We start from the raw sequence: 12,393 nt of genomic DNA on the forward strand, positions 1-12,393 counted from the left end.
TAGGCTGCCACATCCTTGAATAAATAACACGTCAAGAAAATACCTAATTCGACTATATTTGCTCACTAGTACACATAAGATACTTCTCATAAATGAAGATGAACTCTTTTATGTTGATTCTGTATATTGGAATCAAGATTTAATCCTAATGATTTCATTGAGCTAGAGAGGTTACTTCTAAACACACAAGCGCATTCCTCAACATCATGATTTGCAACTATAAATATCATTTATAAAAAAAGGCTTGGGAAATATGATGAAAGATGTTTGCTTTTAGAATTTTTTGTTTTTACTCACTTCTTCCATTCTTATTTATAATGAATTTTTAGACAAAATTATGCAAACCAATAAAGCTCATTAAATATACTTTAAAACTTTATTTTTAAAAACAAAAATATAAAATTTCAAAAAATATATTTCTTTTATTTAATACTTCATTTATAAAAGAATGCTGTAGAGAGAGAATATAATAGGAAGGATAATATTGAAAAAGCATCGTTAATATTTTGTTTTTGTCAAATTGTCTAATATTTTAGGATATTGATATATTCAAAAGTGTCTTATAATTTAGGACGAAGGTAGTATGGAGAAGAGCATATTGCTAATAAAAAGTCTAAATGAATTTTATGAAATGAGATATCGTCATATTCAAATCTTTAAAAATTATAAAAAGGTCTGTCCTGCGTACATGTAGAATAAGTTTTTTTTATTTTGAAACATGTTAATTTATTGAGTCTCTTCTAGATGTGGTTCATTTTGGATCCATATCCTGATTGACGGTCTGTTTTGATTTTCTTATTTTATAAAAAAATATTACAATTTGAAATATAATAATTAATCTATCTTAGAAGATGATCATCAATGATCAAGTGAATTTTTATTCATTAATTAATATAATAATTAATTATTGACATTAAACCGTACATGCATCAAACAAGGCGGGTTTAAAATTTGATCAATATGTTAAACAAATAATTCAAATAAATTTCATAATTATATTATCAAAAAATATAATATTTAATACCAAGTTTCTTTAGAAGATACTTTACTTATCATCTTCTTACTTGAGACAGTCCGTGTACTTGCAAATTAAGTTGTAGCTATAAATAGATCTTGTGCCTACGAGGTTCTTACTAACATTTTAAATGAGTACGTAGAGCTTTTAGTCGGAACCTTAAATGAGTGAAGCTTTCGTACGATCAAGCTTATTCACTTTTTTTTTTTTTTTATTGATCAGCAAGAATAGAAACGGCAAAGAATCAAGTTTATTCAATTAAAATAGAGTAAACCTGAATATAAGCCCGCCCTTTCTTATAGGTGTAAACGAACCAGAAGTGTTAGCCATTTGTATTCGTATTGATAAATAAATCTGGGCTTCATAGTTCATAAACATGACAATATATATATATATATATATAACTTATAAGATATCAATAAAATGTATTTTGTAAAAAAAAAAGTAACATTTTATTATTGGAAGCTTGTCCTGTGGAACCAACAAAATTAATTTGTGGTAGAATGTTCAAATATGAGTGTACAATTGAGTTGATGTAGAACGTTCCACATCGGATGAAGTTATTTTAGAAAAGTAAATATAAATTTCAAATATATAGATGGAGGTGACATGAAGACACAATGAAAAGTTATTCAAGCAGCAGTTCTGAAGATTATATGATTTTCTCAAAGAGAACTTTTTCAATGTGAGAGTTGATAGTGTCTGGATCAGTGTGAGCAGCATAGTAAAAACTCTTGGTCACATTGAGGAATGTCTTCTTCATGTTGAGATCCATGCCATTAGGAGAGAGCACCAATTGCACTAGCTCTTGCATTTTCACCCCTATTTCTGGGTTGGAGCTGACACTTGTAGTGGCCATGTAGCTTCCACTATTGTTTTCCTGATAATAATTTTAAAACCCCACACACACACACACACACATTAGTGAATTATAACACCCAATCCATACATTACCATTAAGAAGATATAAAAAATAATCTCATTTATTAATGATGCTTATTTGAAGCTGGTAATTAAGTAATAATCACCTTGGTGCCTTGGAGAGAACGTAATTGGTGGCATACTTGATTAGAGAGTTGGAGGAGTCTCTGGTACTGAGGATTGCTCTGTAAGTCATTAGCAAGTTGGCAGCCGCCATTAATATTAATCATGTTCACCAACAGCTCAGCTTCTCCTTCCCACTTATCTCCTTCGCTTTGCCATCCCAATAGCCACTTCTTCCACTGCAAATCATCATAATGCTGAATGAAATTACTTGATATTGGTTTTACTATTATTTTATGAGAATAAGTCCAAAGAAAGCTCATCCTAAAAGACTAGTATGTTAGGTAGGAGAGTCGTTTTAAAAGAGCTCATGATAATGACACCCCTTTTTAAGAGGGAACGTCTCCAACAGCTCCAATCCATGATACTTCACTAGGCATCCACTGGTCATAACCCTCCATGGGTAGGGACATACTCACATTTTCTTTAAAATTGCAATTTCCACCCATAAAAAATTACACTTACTTTTCAGTCAAAATTACACTTCGTGCCTTTAAAATTGCAATTTCCCCCCATACAAAATCAATTGTCCCACATTTTTTTTAATTTTCTTTAAAATCACTCGTGTTCTTGTTCATTATCAAAAGTTCATGAAAGTAAGCTTTGTAACTAGAGAGACTAACCATATCATGAAGAATATCGAAACTTGCCGCTGGTGAGCTGTGAGAAAAGCAATGCAAAGTTTCTGTTAAAGTCCCCAGTAACCCTTCTCTACTTCTATTTTTATTCAGCCATCTGCAATAACAATGCTTATAATTAAGTAATTGTTTTAATTAAAGTTAAAATTTAGGAGATAATTACCGCTCTCTGAGAAGTGTAATTACCGTTCATTTAAGGAGCTACTGACGTTATTGAAATCACGCACAAAGGCTTTTCTTTGGTATTGGTCATGATATGTGGACGTAAGTGTGTGAATAAGAGCAGAAGTTTTGACCCATGCAAGCCGTTCCTGTGATCTCTCAGGCTCGAATATGTTGGCTACAGCCAAAAAGTAAGCCAAAAGAAGCCTTTCTTTACTCAATCCTAAACTTTCTAGTCCCCATTTTGAGTACCACCTATAAAAATCCATCATATATAATAAAATGTCATCAGTTAACAATTTTGATCTAATCGGATCGTTACTAATAGAATGAGAAAAATGAGAATGAAGGATCTTGGTAGAAAAGTCATTACACTTGAAGACCTCTTATTCAAGAAGTGGCAATTAAGGGCCAATGTCAATGTAAAAATTGGAGACTCTGTTGTAAATGCCAGAACTTCAGTCTTAAATTATCCAAATCCTCATTTTCATATTCTTGTATTATTTGAGTTCTAAAAAGCAAAAATTAACAGAAAATAAAAAAAATGCAGTAGTTGTAAATAATGAAAGGCAAAAAAGTAGATAATGAAAGTTTACTCTTTGAAAAATGAGTTTCTAATTTTCACAATTGCGTTTTTGGTTTTGAAAAGTCATTGTCTATTTCTGATGAGCATGGGGCATTCTGACCCTTGGTATTTTCCAAAGAAGCATAAAAGATCTTGCTCTTTAATTGTCATTTCCTAAAACATTAATTAGGGTGTCTTGGACGTCATTACTTTTTCTTTCAAGTTTCTTTCTTGTTAAGTTCTCAGATTATCTTTGAAGCGAATTAAGTAGGGAAAAGAGATTTAGGCTTTTCCTTACTCTTGGATTCTTTTCCATTCTCTACGATGCAAGTCTTGACACGTGTTATAGTCTAATTTTGCAAGTTCAAGATTATTGTTATTATTTACTCTGTGCAGCCTGTCAAAAACAGAAAAAGAAAGAATTATTTGAGTTCAATATAATATTTTGTGTACATATATATATATATTAGAGCAAAATCTGAATATCTTATTGAGACTTTAGTTACCTGTAAAGGCTCTTGGAAATCCAGACATCATCTCCACCACCATATTGTTCTAAGTAAAATCTAGTCTCTACACGAGGCAAGCTTGCATACCATGGAAAATCCAACGCATAGCTTACCTGTTATTTTTATTTAGGACAATTAATAAAAAAATACAAAATCAAACTACGGTTGTTATTTAAAATACAAATAAAAAAAACTTGAATATTGAAATAAAATATACATACCTCGCCAGATAGATCCTTGGATATGATCCATTTATCAAGGATTTGATTAGTAGCTTGTTTTTTCGACAAGAAATTAATTGCAAAGTTCTTGCCTTCATCAAGAATCATCTCTCCTGGGAATTGAACTTGAGTTGCTCTGTAAAAATTGAATATCACTGTTGCTCCTTCATCTGATTGACCGGGATAGCAGAAGAACTCTCCATCTTTCTCAAAATTTTTAAATACGCCTATCAAATACGATACCGACTGCATTAATCTATATTTTTCTTGAAAATTTATTTAATTACAAAGTACTTTATATCTATTTGTAGCTGTATTATTTATATGAACGTTTAACATTTTACTTACCAGGGGAAGCATCATAGCCATTCAATCTGAGTAGTCTGAATCCCATTGCTGTATCGTCAAGGTCTGGCAAATCTGAATATCTTGTCCATCCAAGACCTTTCTCATTCCAATTTCTGATACAAAAACGAGTGTTATGAAAGATGGTTCCTTTCACTTTACTAATTTCTGGAAAAATCACTCTTATTCACACAACTGTCACTTCCAGTTGTAATAAGTAGTAGTAAGGTAATAACCTGATCACAGTAATCTCTTACCTTCTAAATATTTTGACATTAAATTTAACTCCAGCTACATTAAGTTATTAAAATACAGTATAATATATTCTCACCCGTCTTATTTATAAGATGGAGAGGGAAGAATTTTTTATCCTATTTGTAAGTCTCATCATGAATTTTTTATAATAATTTCCCATGTTACCCTCTATTAAATATTTTTAAGAGATAGTACTTCATCCGTCCCAAATGATAAGATAAAAATTATAAAATTTTAAAAATATTGTTCATTTAATATATTGAAAAGGAGAAGAACGGAAATTAAATAGAGAGAGAGAAAGGATATATTAGAATAAATCTATTTAATGAGACAGTAATTTTTTTTTCAAAATATCTTATATTTTTGCATGCCAAATCTCCCCCAAAAGTGTCTTACAATTTGAGATAAAGGAAGAAGGATGATAACCTAGGAGAAGACAGTTATACCTGTAAATATACTCTAGAATCTCTTTAATCTTCGATTGAAAGTATCTGGCAATCCCTAAGCGCTCCAATCGATCAACAATCCATAATTGCTCGAAGATATCTATGGGATATAGTTCTGGGACTAAAATTTTAGAGAAGTTTAGTGAGTTAGATTAAAATAATTTTGTTCAATGTGAAATCATAATCATAAAATTGAAGGACATTTATCTGTATATATACCTCCGCCGTTAAAGTTTTGAGCCACGTTGTTTAAGTAATTGAGGCAGTGGAGGTCCTTGCTTTGATTGAAAGCAAAAGCAGTGGAAGAGGGACAGAACAAGTAAGAGCCATCTCTGCTTCTCACTCTCTGAAGCTTTTGCCATTGAAGCTCTGGTATTGCTTCCAAGCTGAACAGCAATGATGTTGGCACACTCTGCAACAGCTCCATCGGTATCCTTTAATTTTCCCATCATAAATCAGCCAAAACAAAATGCATGTCAAAAGAAATAAAAGAAAAATGAATCATTTGATCCTTCTAGTTTTGACTCAATTATATTGTAACTCAATCTTTGAACTTTGACTCATTGTAATTTAATCTTTATTGTTTTAACTAGGTTATAACTCAATTCCCAAACTCTGACTTGATGCAACTCAATCACTATAATTTTAATCAGTTAAAATATTGGTCCCTATATTTTATAAAGATTAAAATTATTTTGAAATTTAATCTTTATAAATATTAAAAAATTTAGTCCCTAAGTTTCAAAATAATTTTATTCTTTATAAAATATAAGAACCAATATTTTAAATGGTTAAAACTATACAAACTAGGTTGTACCAGGTTAGAGTTCAGGAGCTGAATTACAATTAGGTCAAAGCTATAAGGACCAAGAGTCAAAGTTTAAGAATTGAGCTATAACATAGTCAATAGTTCAAGGACAATGAAATAAATAATGTTAATGTACCTTTTGAGCTTGGCATCTTTCCTTGCCAATATTTCTTGGAGGGCAGGGAAGTCATTGGGCACATCAATGTTGAAACTCTTTGCCAATTGGAGAAGTGACGGCAGAATGACTTCAAACCCACATGTCATGTGCTCTCTGTTCTCCGTTTCCAGTGTGTTCACATGCTCTCTGAAGTATTGTAGCCCTATGTCCAATAATAACAAGTACACATACGTCGTTACTTTAATTTAATCCTATGAGGGGTCACAAATACAATATAATATAAATTCAGTGTGTGATTACCTCCCTCTACTTTTTCAGGATGAACGTTGTAGCGTGTTAGAGCAATAACAGAAGCTAAGGTGCAAATAAGCCTATCATAAGCCACAAATATATGAGGATCTCCCCATGAACCATCAGGAAGCTGATTGTCTATTATCCATTGAAGAGATTCTGGAAACTGAGGGGACCCACTTCCATTCACATCTTCAATCAGAGCTACCATTGCTGTGGGATAAGCTGAGGCTGATATCCTCTTCTCTCCTTCATTTGACTCTAAGTCCAATCTGATGGCATCCACTCTCCTTTTGATCTCCTCATTCATTACAGAATCCTTTTTCCAAATCAAAACAATATATATGACATCAAACTCACCATGTATACAGACATACATACATACATACATATATATATATGGGCTAAAGTGCATTTTGATCTTTAAACTATAGATCCAATAGCATCTAAATCTAGAACCTAAAGGCCCATTTGCTTGTTGGAAAGAAATGGAATGGAACATATTAAAAAAATAAAGATAAAAGGATAATGATTAAGATGCAAAGAAGAGATAAGTCAATCATGTTCATGAAAGGAGTGTAAATCAGTTTATGAGAATGGGAGTCATGATTCTTTAGATTTATGATGGGTGTGGTAATTTTCACATTTGAGATATGTGGTATTAAGTTTTTCATGTTTAATAGGAGGGGAGGATAATTTAGTTTATTTTTGTTCTTATTTTTTTAATATATATTCCAATCATTTCCAGCAGTCAAACGGCTCCTAAACTGTTTTGTGATGCAATGCTTCCTTTTAACCTTTGAAGATGGTGCAATTTCACCTCTACCGGTAACAAAAGTTAATTTTGACCATTAGTTGTTAGAAAATTTAAAAAATTACAGAAAAGGACAAAGAATACAACTAAGAACTCAGAAAATTACAGAAAAGGACCTTGATCTTATCTATAATCTTTTGGGTTCTTTTGGGTAATTTTGTGGTCAAATGACTGTCAAAATTAACTGTTAAGGGTAGGAGGAATATTGCATTGTTTTGAAAAGTTGAAGGGGAACACTCTGCCAAAAACGGTTTAGAATCCTAGATAGTCCAATAATCCTAGATATTACCTCCAAAGCTTTTTCATCTTCTTCCTTAGTCCAATTATATGTTGGGAGCGTCGAACCTTCATCTTCCGAAGATATTAATTCCGGTCTCATACTGCTGCTTCTTGCTCTGAAATCAGAGTTTCTCTTTGAAACTGTGACTCCAGCCTTCAATGGCGGCAAAACCCCTATAACGACATAAACAATAACAATACTATATATGTAAGCTTTTATTTACTTGCAGAGGAAGATACACGCATAGCTATAGACTTAAAAAGACAGCAAGATGAAGCTTAGATTACCATATTGAAAGATCCTATGACGGAAGAAGTGAGAATTATTCAGATGGAGAGTTGAAGAAGGAAAACAAGGAAGAGAGTGGGTGGCTTGGTGATACATATTGGTGGGTTGAGAAGCCATTGATGTGTGTGCTTCTTGTTGGGATGTTTTTGGAGCAATCCTCTTCGAAATGAGTATGGCTTTGGCGATAGATGACCACTATTTATAACCACAAGAGGGTGGCGGTTTCGTAAATCAAACTTATATAATATTTAAAGTACTCTCTCTATTTCAAATTATAAGACACTTTTAAAGAAGTTTCATCATCCAAAAATATAAGACACTTTGAATAAATTAAGGTTTCATTAAATATACCAATTCTAATATTATCTTTTATCTCTCTATAATTAATTTATGTCTCTTCTCTTTTCAATATATTAAATTATGGGTATTTTTGAAAGTTTATATTTTATTTTAGAAATATATGTTGTTATATATATTTAATGAGATTTATTGGTATGTGAGATTTTGTCTAAAAGTGTCTTATAATTTGGAACGAAGGGAATATATAATTTCATGTGTATATATTATAATTATAATATTTCTGTATGTTTCATATTCCTCTCTAAATAATAATAGAACATTTATAAGATTATATTTATATTTATTATATTTGATAATATATATGATATTATATGTACTTAATTTTATATTATTATTATTATACCTCTATATAACTACATATAGAATTAAGACTAGGATTAATTAGTAATTTTGTACTAAAACTATTAAGTCCACAAGTGTTTGGGACCTTGGACTTTTTGGGTGTAATGCTTCCTTCCAATAATTGAAAAAACATACAATATTCCATTTACCTTTAACAGAAGTTAACTTTGATATATTGTTAATTGGAAATTATTAAAAGTAATTTTAAATATTGTGGAAATGGACCTAGAGAAATTAAAAATAAGTATTTTATAAAAAAAATAATACTACTACATATTAGTTGAAATTTAATAATTATATTTTTTATTCTTCATAAAAGATAACTATTAATAATTAAATATTATTATTATGGTAATTAATTAAACACAACAACAATAATTAATATGGTAATTATTGTAATGGTAAATAATAATAATAATAATTACGACGATCATCATGATAATAATAAATATCATTATGTTATACATTATATAATAAAAATTAATAATTCTTCATTTAAATATTTATTGATTAGAAAAAATAATTATAATTATAAAGAATAAAATTACAAAAAAAATTTAATAATTATATTATTAAAATTTAATAATTAAATTTTAATTAATTTAAATATTATCATTTAAAAATATGACTCCAAAATTTATAAATCCTCCTTTGAAAATTAACATTACGACTAATGTATCCAAGATTTATAGATGAATGTGTTTTTCACAGTAGTTGAGTTGTACATAAAAATAGTGTGATAAATTATAAATCTTCATCCAACATTTATACATCCTCCAAAAATTTATGACTAATACATTCACTTTTAAATCACAGGTAGGTTAGTCAAGTTGTAATTTTTGGAAAATTGATACATTTGAAAAGTTGACTTGAATATTGTTTTGGAAGATCTCTAAATAATAATAATATTTAAATTATTATTTATTAAAGAAATAACATTTTAATAAGATATTAGTAAAACAAATATAATATTTTAAGTAGCTTACATCAATAAATGTTGTATAATATTGTAAGAAGCAATTTCCTTTTTATTCTAATAAATGTTTTCATTGACGTGTTTAATGAAACAGTAATCTTAAACTCAAGAAAGCAAAATATTTGAACTCAAATTTCAGGTTTGTATAAGTCCTTATTATACTTAATTCTAATATCCCTTTTCAATTAGAAATTGTTTGGAAGAGAGGGTGGCTGCCATGAGACCTGTCAACCCCATTCACTTTCCCCGCCTAATTATATTTATCGTGTTTTGATTTAGTGGCAACTACAGTTAGTCAAATGCTACATGTGGCAAGATTAATATTGCTCCTCCGTTAAAAGAATATAAAAATATAATTACACTCCCAATAAATTAATTAATTATTTTTGAAATAATATTATATTTCCATGTTTGCTCTTATTTAATATGTTGTTTCACTTAAAAGTGAAGCATTGAGCATGATTTATTTATTAAGTACTTTTTCAAAAAAAATCTTATTAATTACACATTGCAAACTAAAAATGTTTTATAATTTTGAGTTTGAGTTTTGAAATATGCATAGCATTAAATAAATATGTCAAAAGCATCCTTGAGATACCTGTAAAACCGCCATTGATAATAATAGTTTCACATAGTGAGGGTGTAAAGTTGCAAAATTTATATACCTTATTTGAAATTTTTTTCATGAACAATTTTATTTCATTCATTTTATTTGGAAGTTTAAAAGCACTTACATTTTATTTCATTCATTTAGTAAGTAAAATGTCCTATTTAATTTGAACGTCAATTCATCAAGAATTTTGCAACCATAATTAATTTCTTTTTCAGAAAATATAGTTCTAATTCTTTTAAAAAGGAGATTTCTCTAATATTATTTTTTGGGAAAAATATTTGTTGTTAGAATTTAAATAGTATTTCAATAATTAATTTCATGTTCATATAATGCCAAAATTTTATTTGAAAAATTGAAGTTAAATATTATATTATAGTTAACAATTGTCACTTTTCGATCAAAAGAAGAAGTTATGAGTGCTTTTTTAGTTTTTATATCTATAACTTTTTAGATATTGTACTTTTTAATGAAAAATGGACCACATGCAGATAAAATAAAAGTAAATTATAAGTGAAAGATACTTTATATGAACAGAAGATAGTAGTGTTGGCCAAAAAAAACAAACAGAGAGAGAGAGAGAAAAGAACAGAAAAAAAAAAGAACAGAAGATGGTAGTGAAAAAAGAAAACAAGAGCAAAATTCGTTTATTAATTAAAATTAAAGGATTAATTCGTAAAAAGGAAGCAAGAGACTGAGTTTGAAGACAGAAATTGAGTTTATGTAATTAGGATAATGTAGTTGTAATTGACTAAAAGTACAAAATATATTATATGCTAGTTAAATAGAGATATATTTTGTGTGAAATGAAAAGATAAAAAAAATATGAGGCAAAAAGGTTGAATAGACTGCAGAGCCCAGATTAAATTACACAAATTACATATTAAGTATATATAACATAATTAAAATGAAAATAAAACCTTTGTGGGTGACATTAACGTCCTCAACCACATTGTATGTATGCCTCTCAGACTGTACATACATGCTCCAAGTCATATAACTCTTAGAAATTTCACAACAACAGAAAATTCAAACACTATCTATAGCATATTATGGCTATTTAATTTAGAAAGTCCACTCAAGAGGGGGATGATTGGGCTTTAAAAAAACTGTGGCTAATAATAAAATAAGAGAGATGAGTTTAGAATAATATCACCAAACATACTAGAGAGTAAAGAAGAGAAGCTTGCACATATTGTTTATTCCTGTTTAGCTCCAATCAGTTGAGCCTGCATCAAGTCCCTAAGTATCACTTAAGATTTTTTGCATTAACTTCACCAAGATTAATTCTGTCTCTAGGCAGTTACAATCTTAGACTTACACAAAAGTCTAAATCACTCTCCCTTACATTGGTAATGATTTATCCCTCTTATACTCTTCAAGTTTAAGATCATTTGTTTCAAGAATGAAAAATAGAGATGAACAAAGTAAATTTAACAATGAACTACTTGATCAAATCTCTATCTAAGAGTTGATATATAATCAATGAAGCTCACTTATAATGAATATAAACTCAAAAAGTTGGCAAAAAATAAATGAAATAGCTTGTGTTGTTCGTTCTAGTGTGTTCTTGTTCGCGTTTTCGTAAATGCTTCAATTTATAGTTGGGCTTCATAAATGATCCGTTAAACTCATGAATATACCCGTTAGAGTTATCATCTTCTGGCAATGGAACAATGCTTTATGGTGGAGTTTCCTCTCTCATGACAAATAAGGAAAGTAATGTCTCTTTGCATTAAATGTTTTGACAAGGTAGGTGAGAGACTTTTTCAAAAGAATGAAGCTATTTGGGAATAAGGATTTTGGGATAAGATTAATAAGTGTTTAATCTAACCCAAAGTTGCATTTAAAATGATTTTAGGAAGATTAAATAACTAACACAACTCTCAAAAGGTAAAAGGAAAGGGATTAGAATAAGTTTCGAAGTTCCCTTGTCATTCATGCAAAAAGCAGAGCATGAAACATCATGCTTATTTCAAAATAAGTGAGCTTATTTAGAAATAGTGAAGAACAACTTCAACGAGGAAGCTGAGATGACTATTTCAAAGTAATGAACTAATATTGGAAGAAGTTTATGTACACATTGATCTAAAAGTCTTCATTTGAGAATAAGAAAAACTATTCCCAAATAAGCTATTTCTAAATAGGCTATTCTTAAACAAGCTATTCCTAAAATATAATGTTATGAAAAAGGTATCAAGAATAGCTTAGAAGCAAAGACCCATTATTCCTAAATAAAGATAGCTATTTCCAAATAAGCAAAAGAGTTTATACGTGAGAATAAGAGACCACATTTACGAATAAGC

At 29.5% G+C, this 12,393-nt stretch overlaps 1 protein-coding gene across 1 annotated transcript; it reads right to left on the reverse strand.

Annotated features, from left to right (window-relative positions):
- Positions 1–1,508: 1,508 nt before the first annotated feature.
- LOC129314894 (ent-copalyl diphosphate synthase 1-like) lies at positions 1,509–7,919 on the reverse strand. The gene is made up of 14 exons (XM_054958377.1): positions 7,799–7,919; positions 7,521–7,684; positions 6,427–6,736; positions 6,145–6,328; positions 5,420–5,634; positions 5,201–5,321; positions 4,503–4,615; positions 4,155–4,381; positions 3,931–4,046; positions 3,723–3,821; positions 2,884–3,114; positions 2,683–2,794; positions 2,044–2,238; positions 1,509–1,895 (listed from the first exon to the last, which is right to left on the reverse strand). The coding sequence occupies exons 1-14, from the start codon at positions 7,914–7,916 to the stop codon at positions 1,668–1,670; spliced, it is 2,433 nt and encodes an 810-aa protein (XP_054814352.1). The 5' UTR covers positions 7,917–7,919; the 3' UTR covers positions 1,509–1,667.
- Positions 7,920–12,393: the final 4,474 nt, after the last annotated feature.

Source organism: Prosopis cineraria, unplaced genomic scaffold (assembly GCF_029017545.1).
Source record: "Prosopis cineraria cultivar Desert tree isolate PC_DT_omini unplaced genomic scaffold, ASM2901754v1 PC7, whole genome shotgun sequence".
Taxonomy (NCBI): Eukaryota; Viridiplantae; Streptophyta; class Magnoliopsida; order Fabales; family Fabaceae; genus Prosopis; species Prosopis cineraria.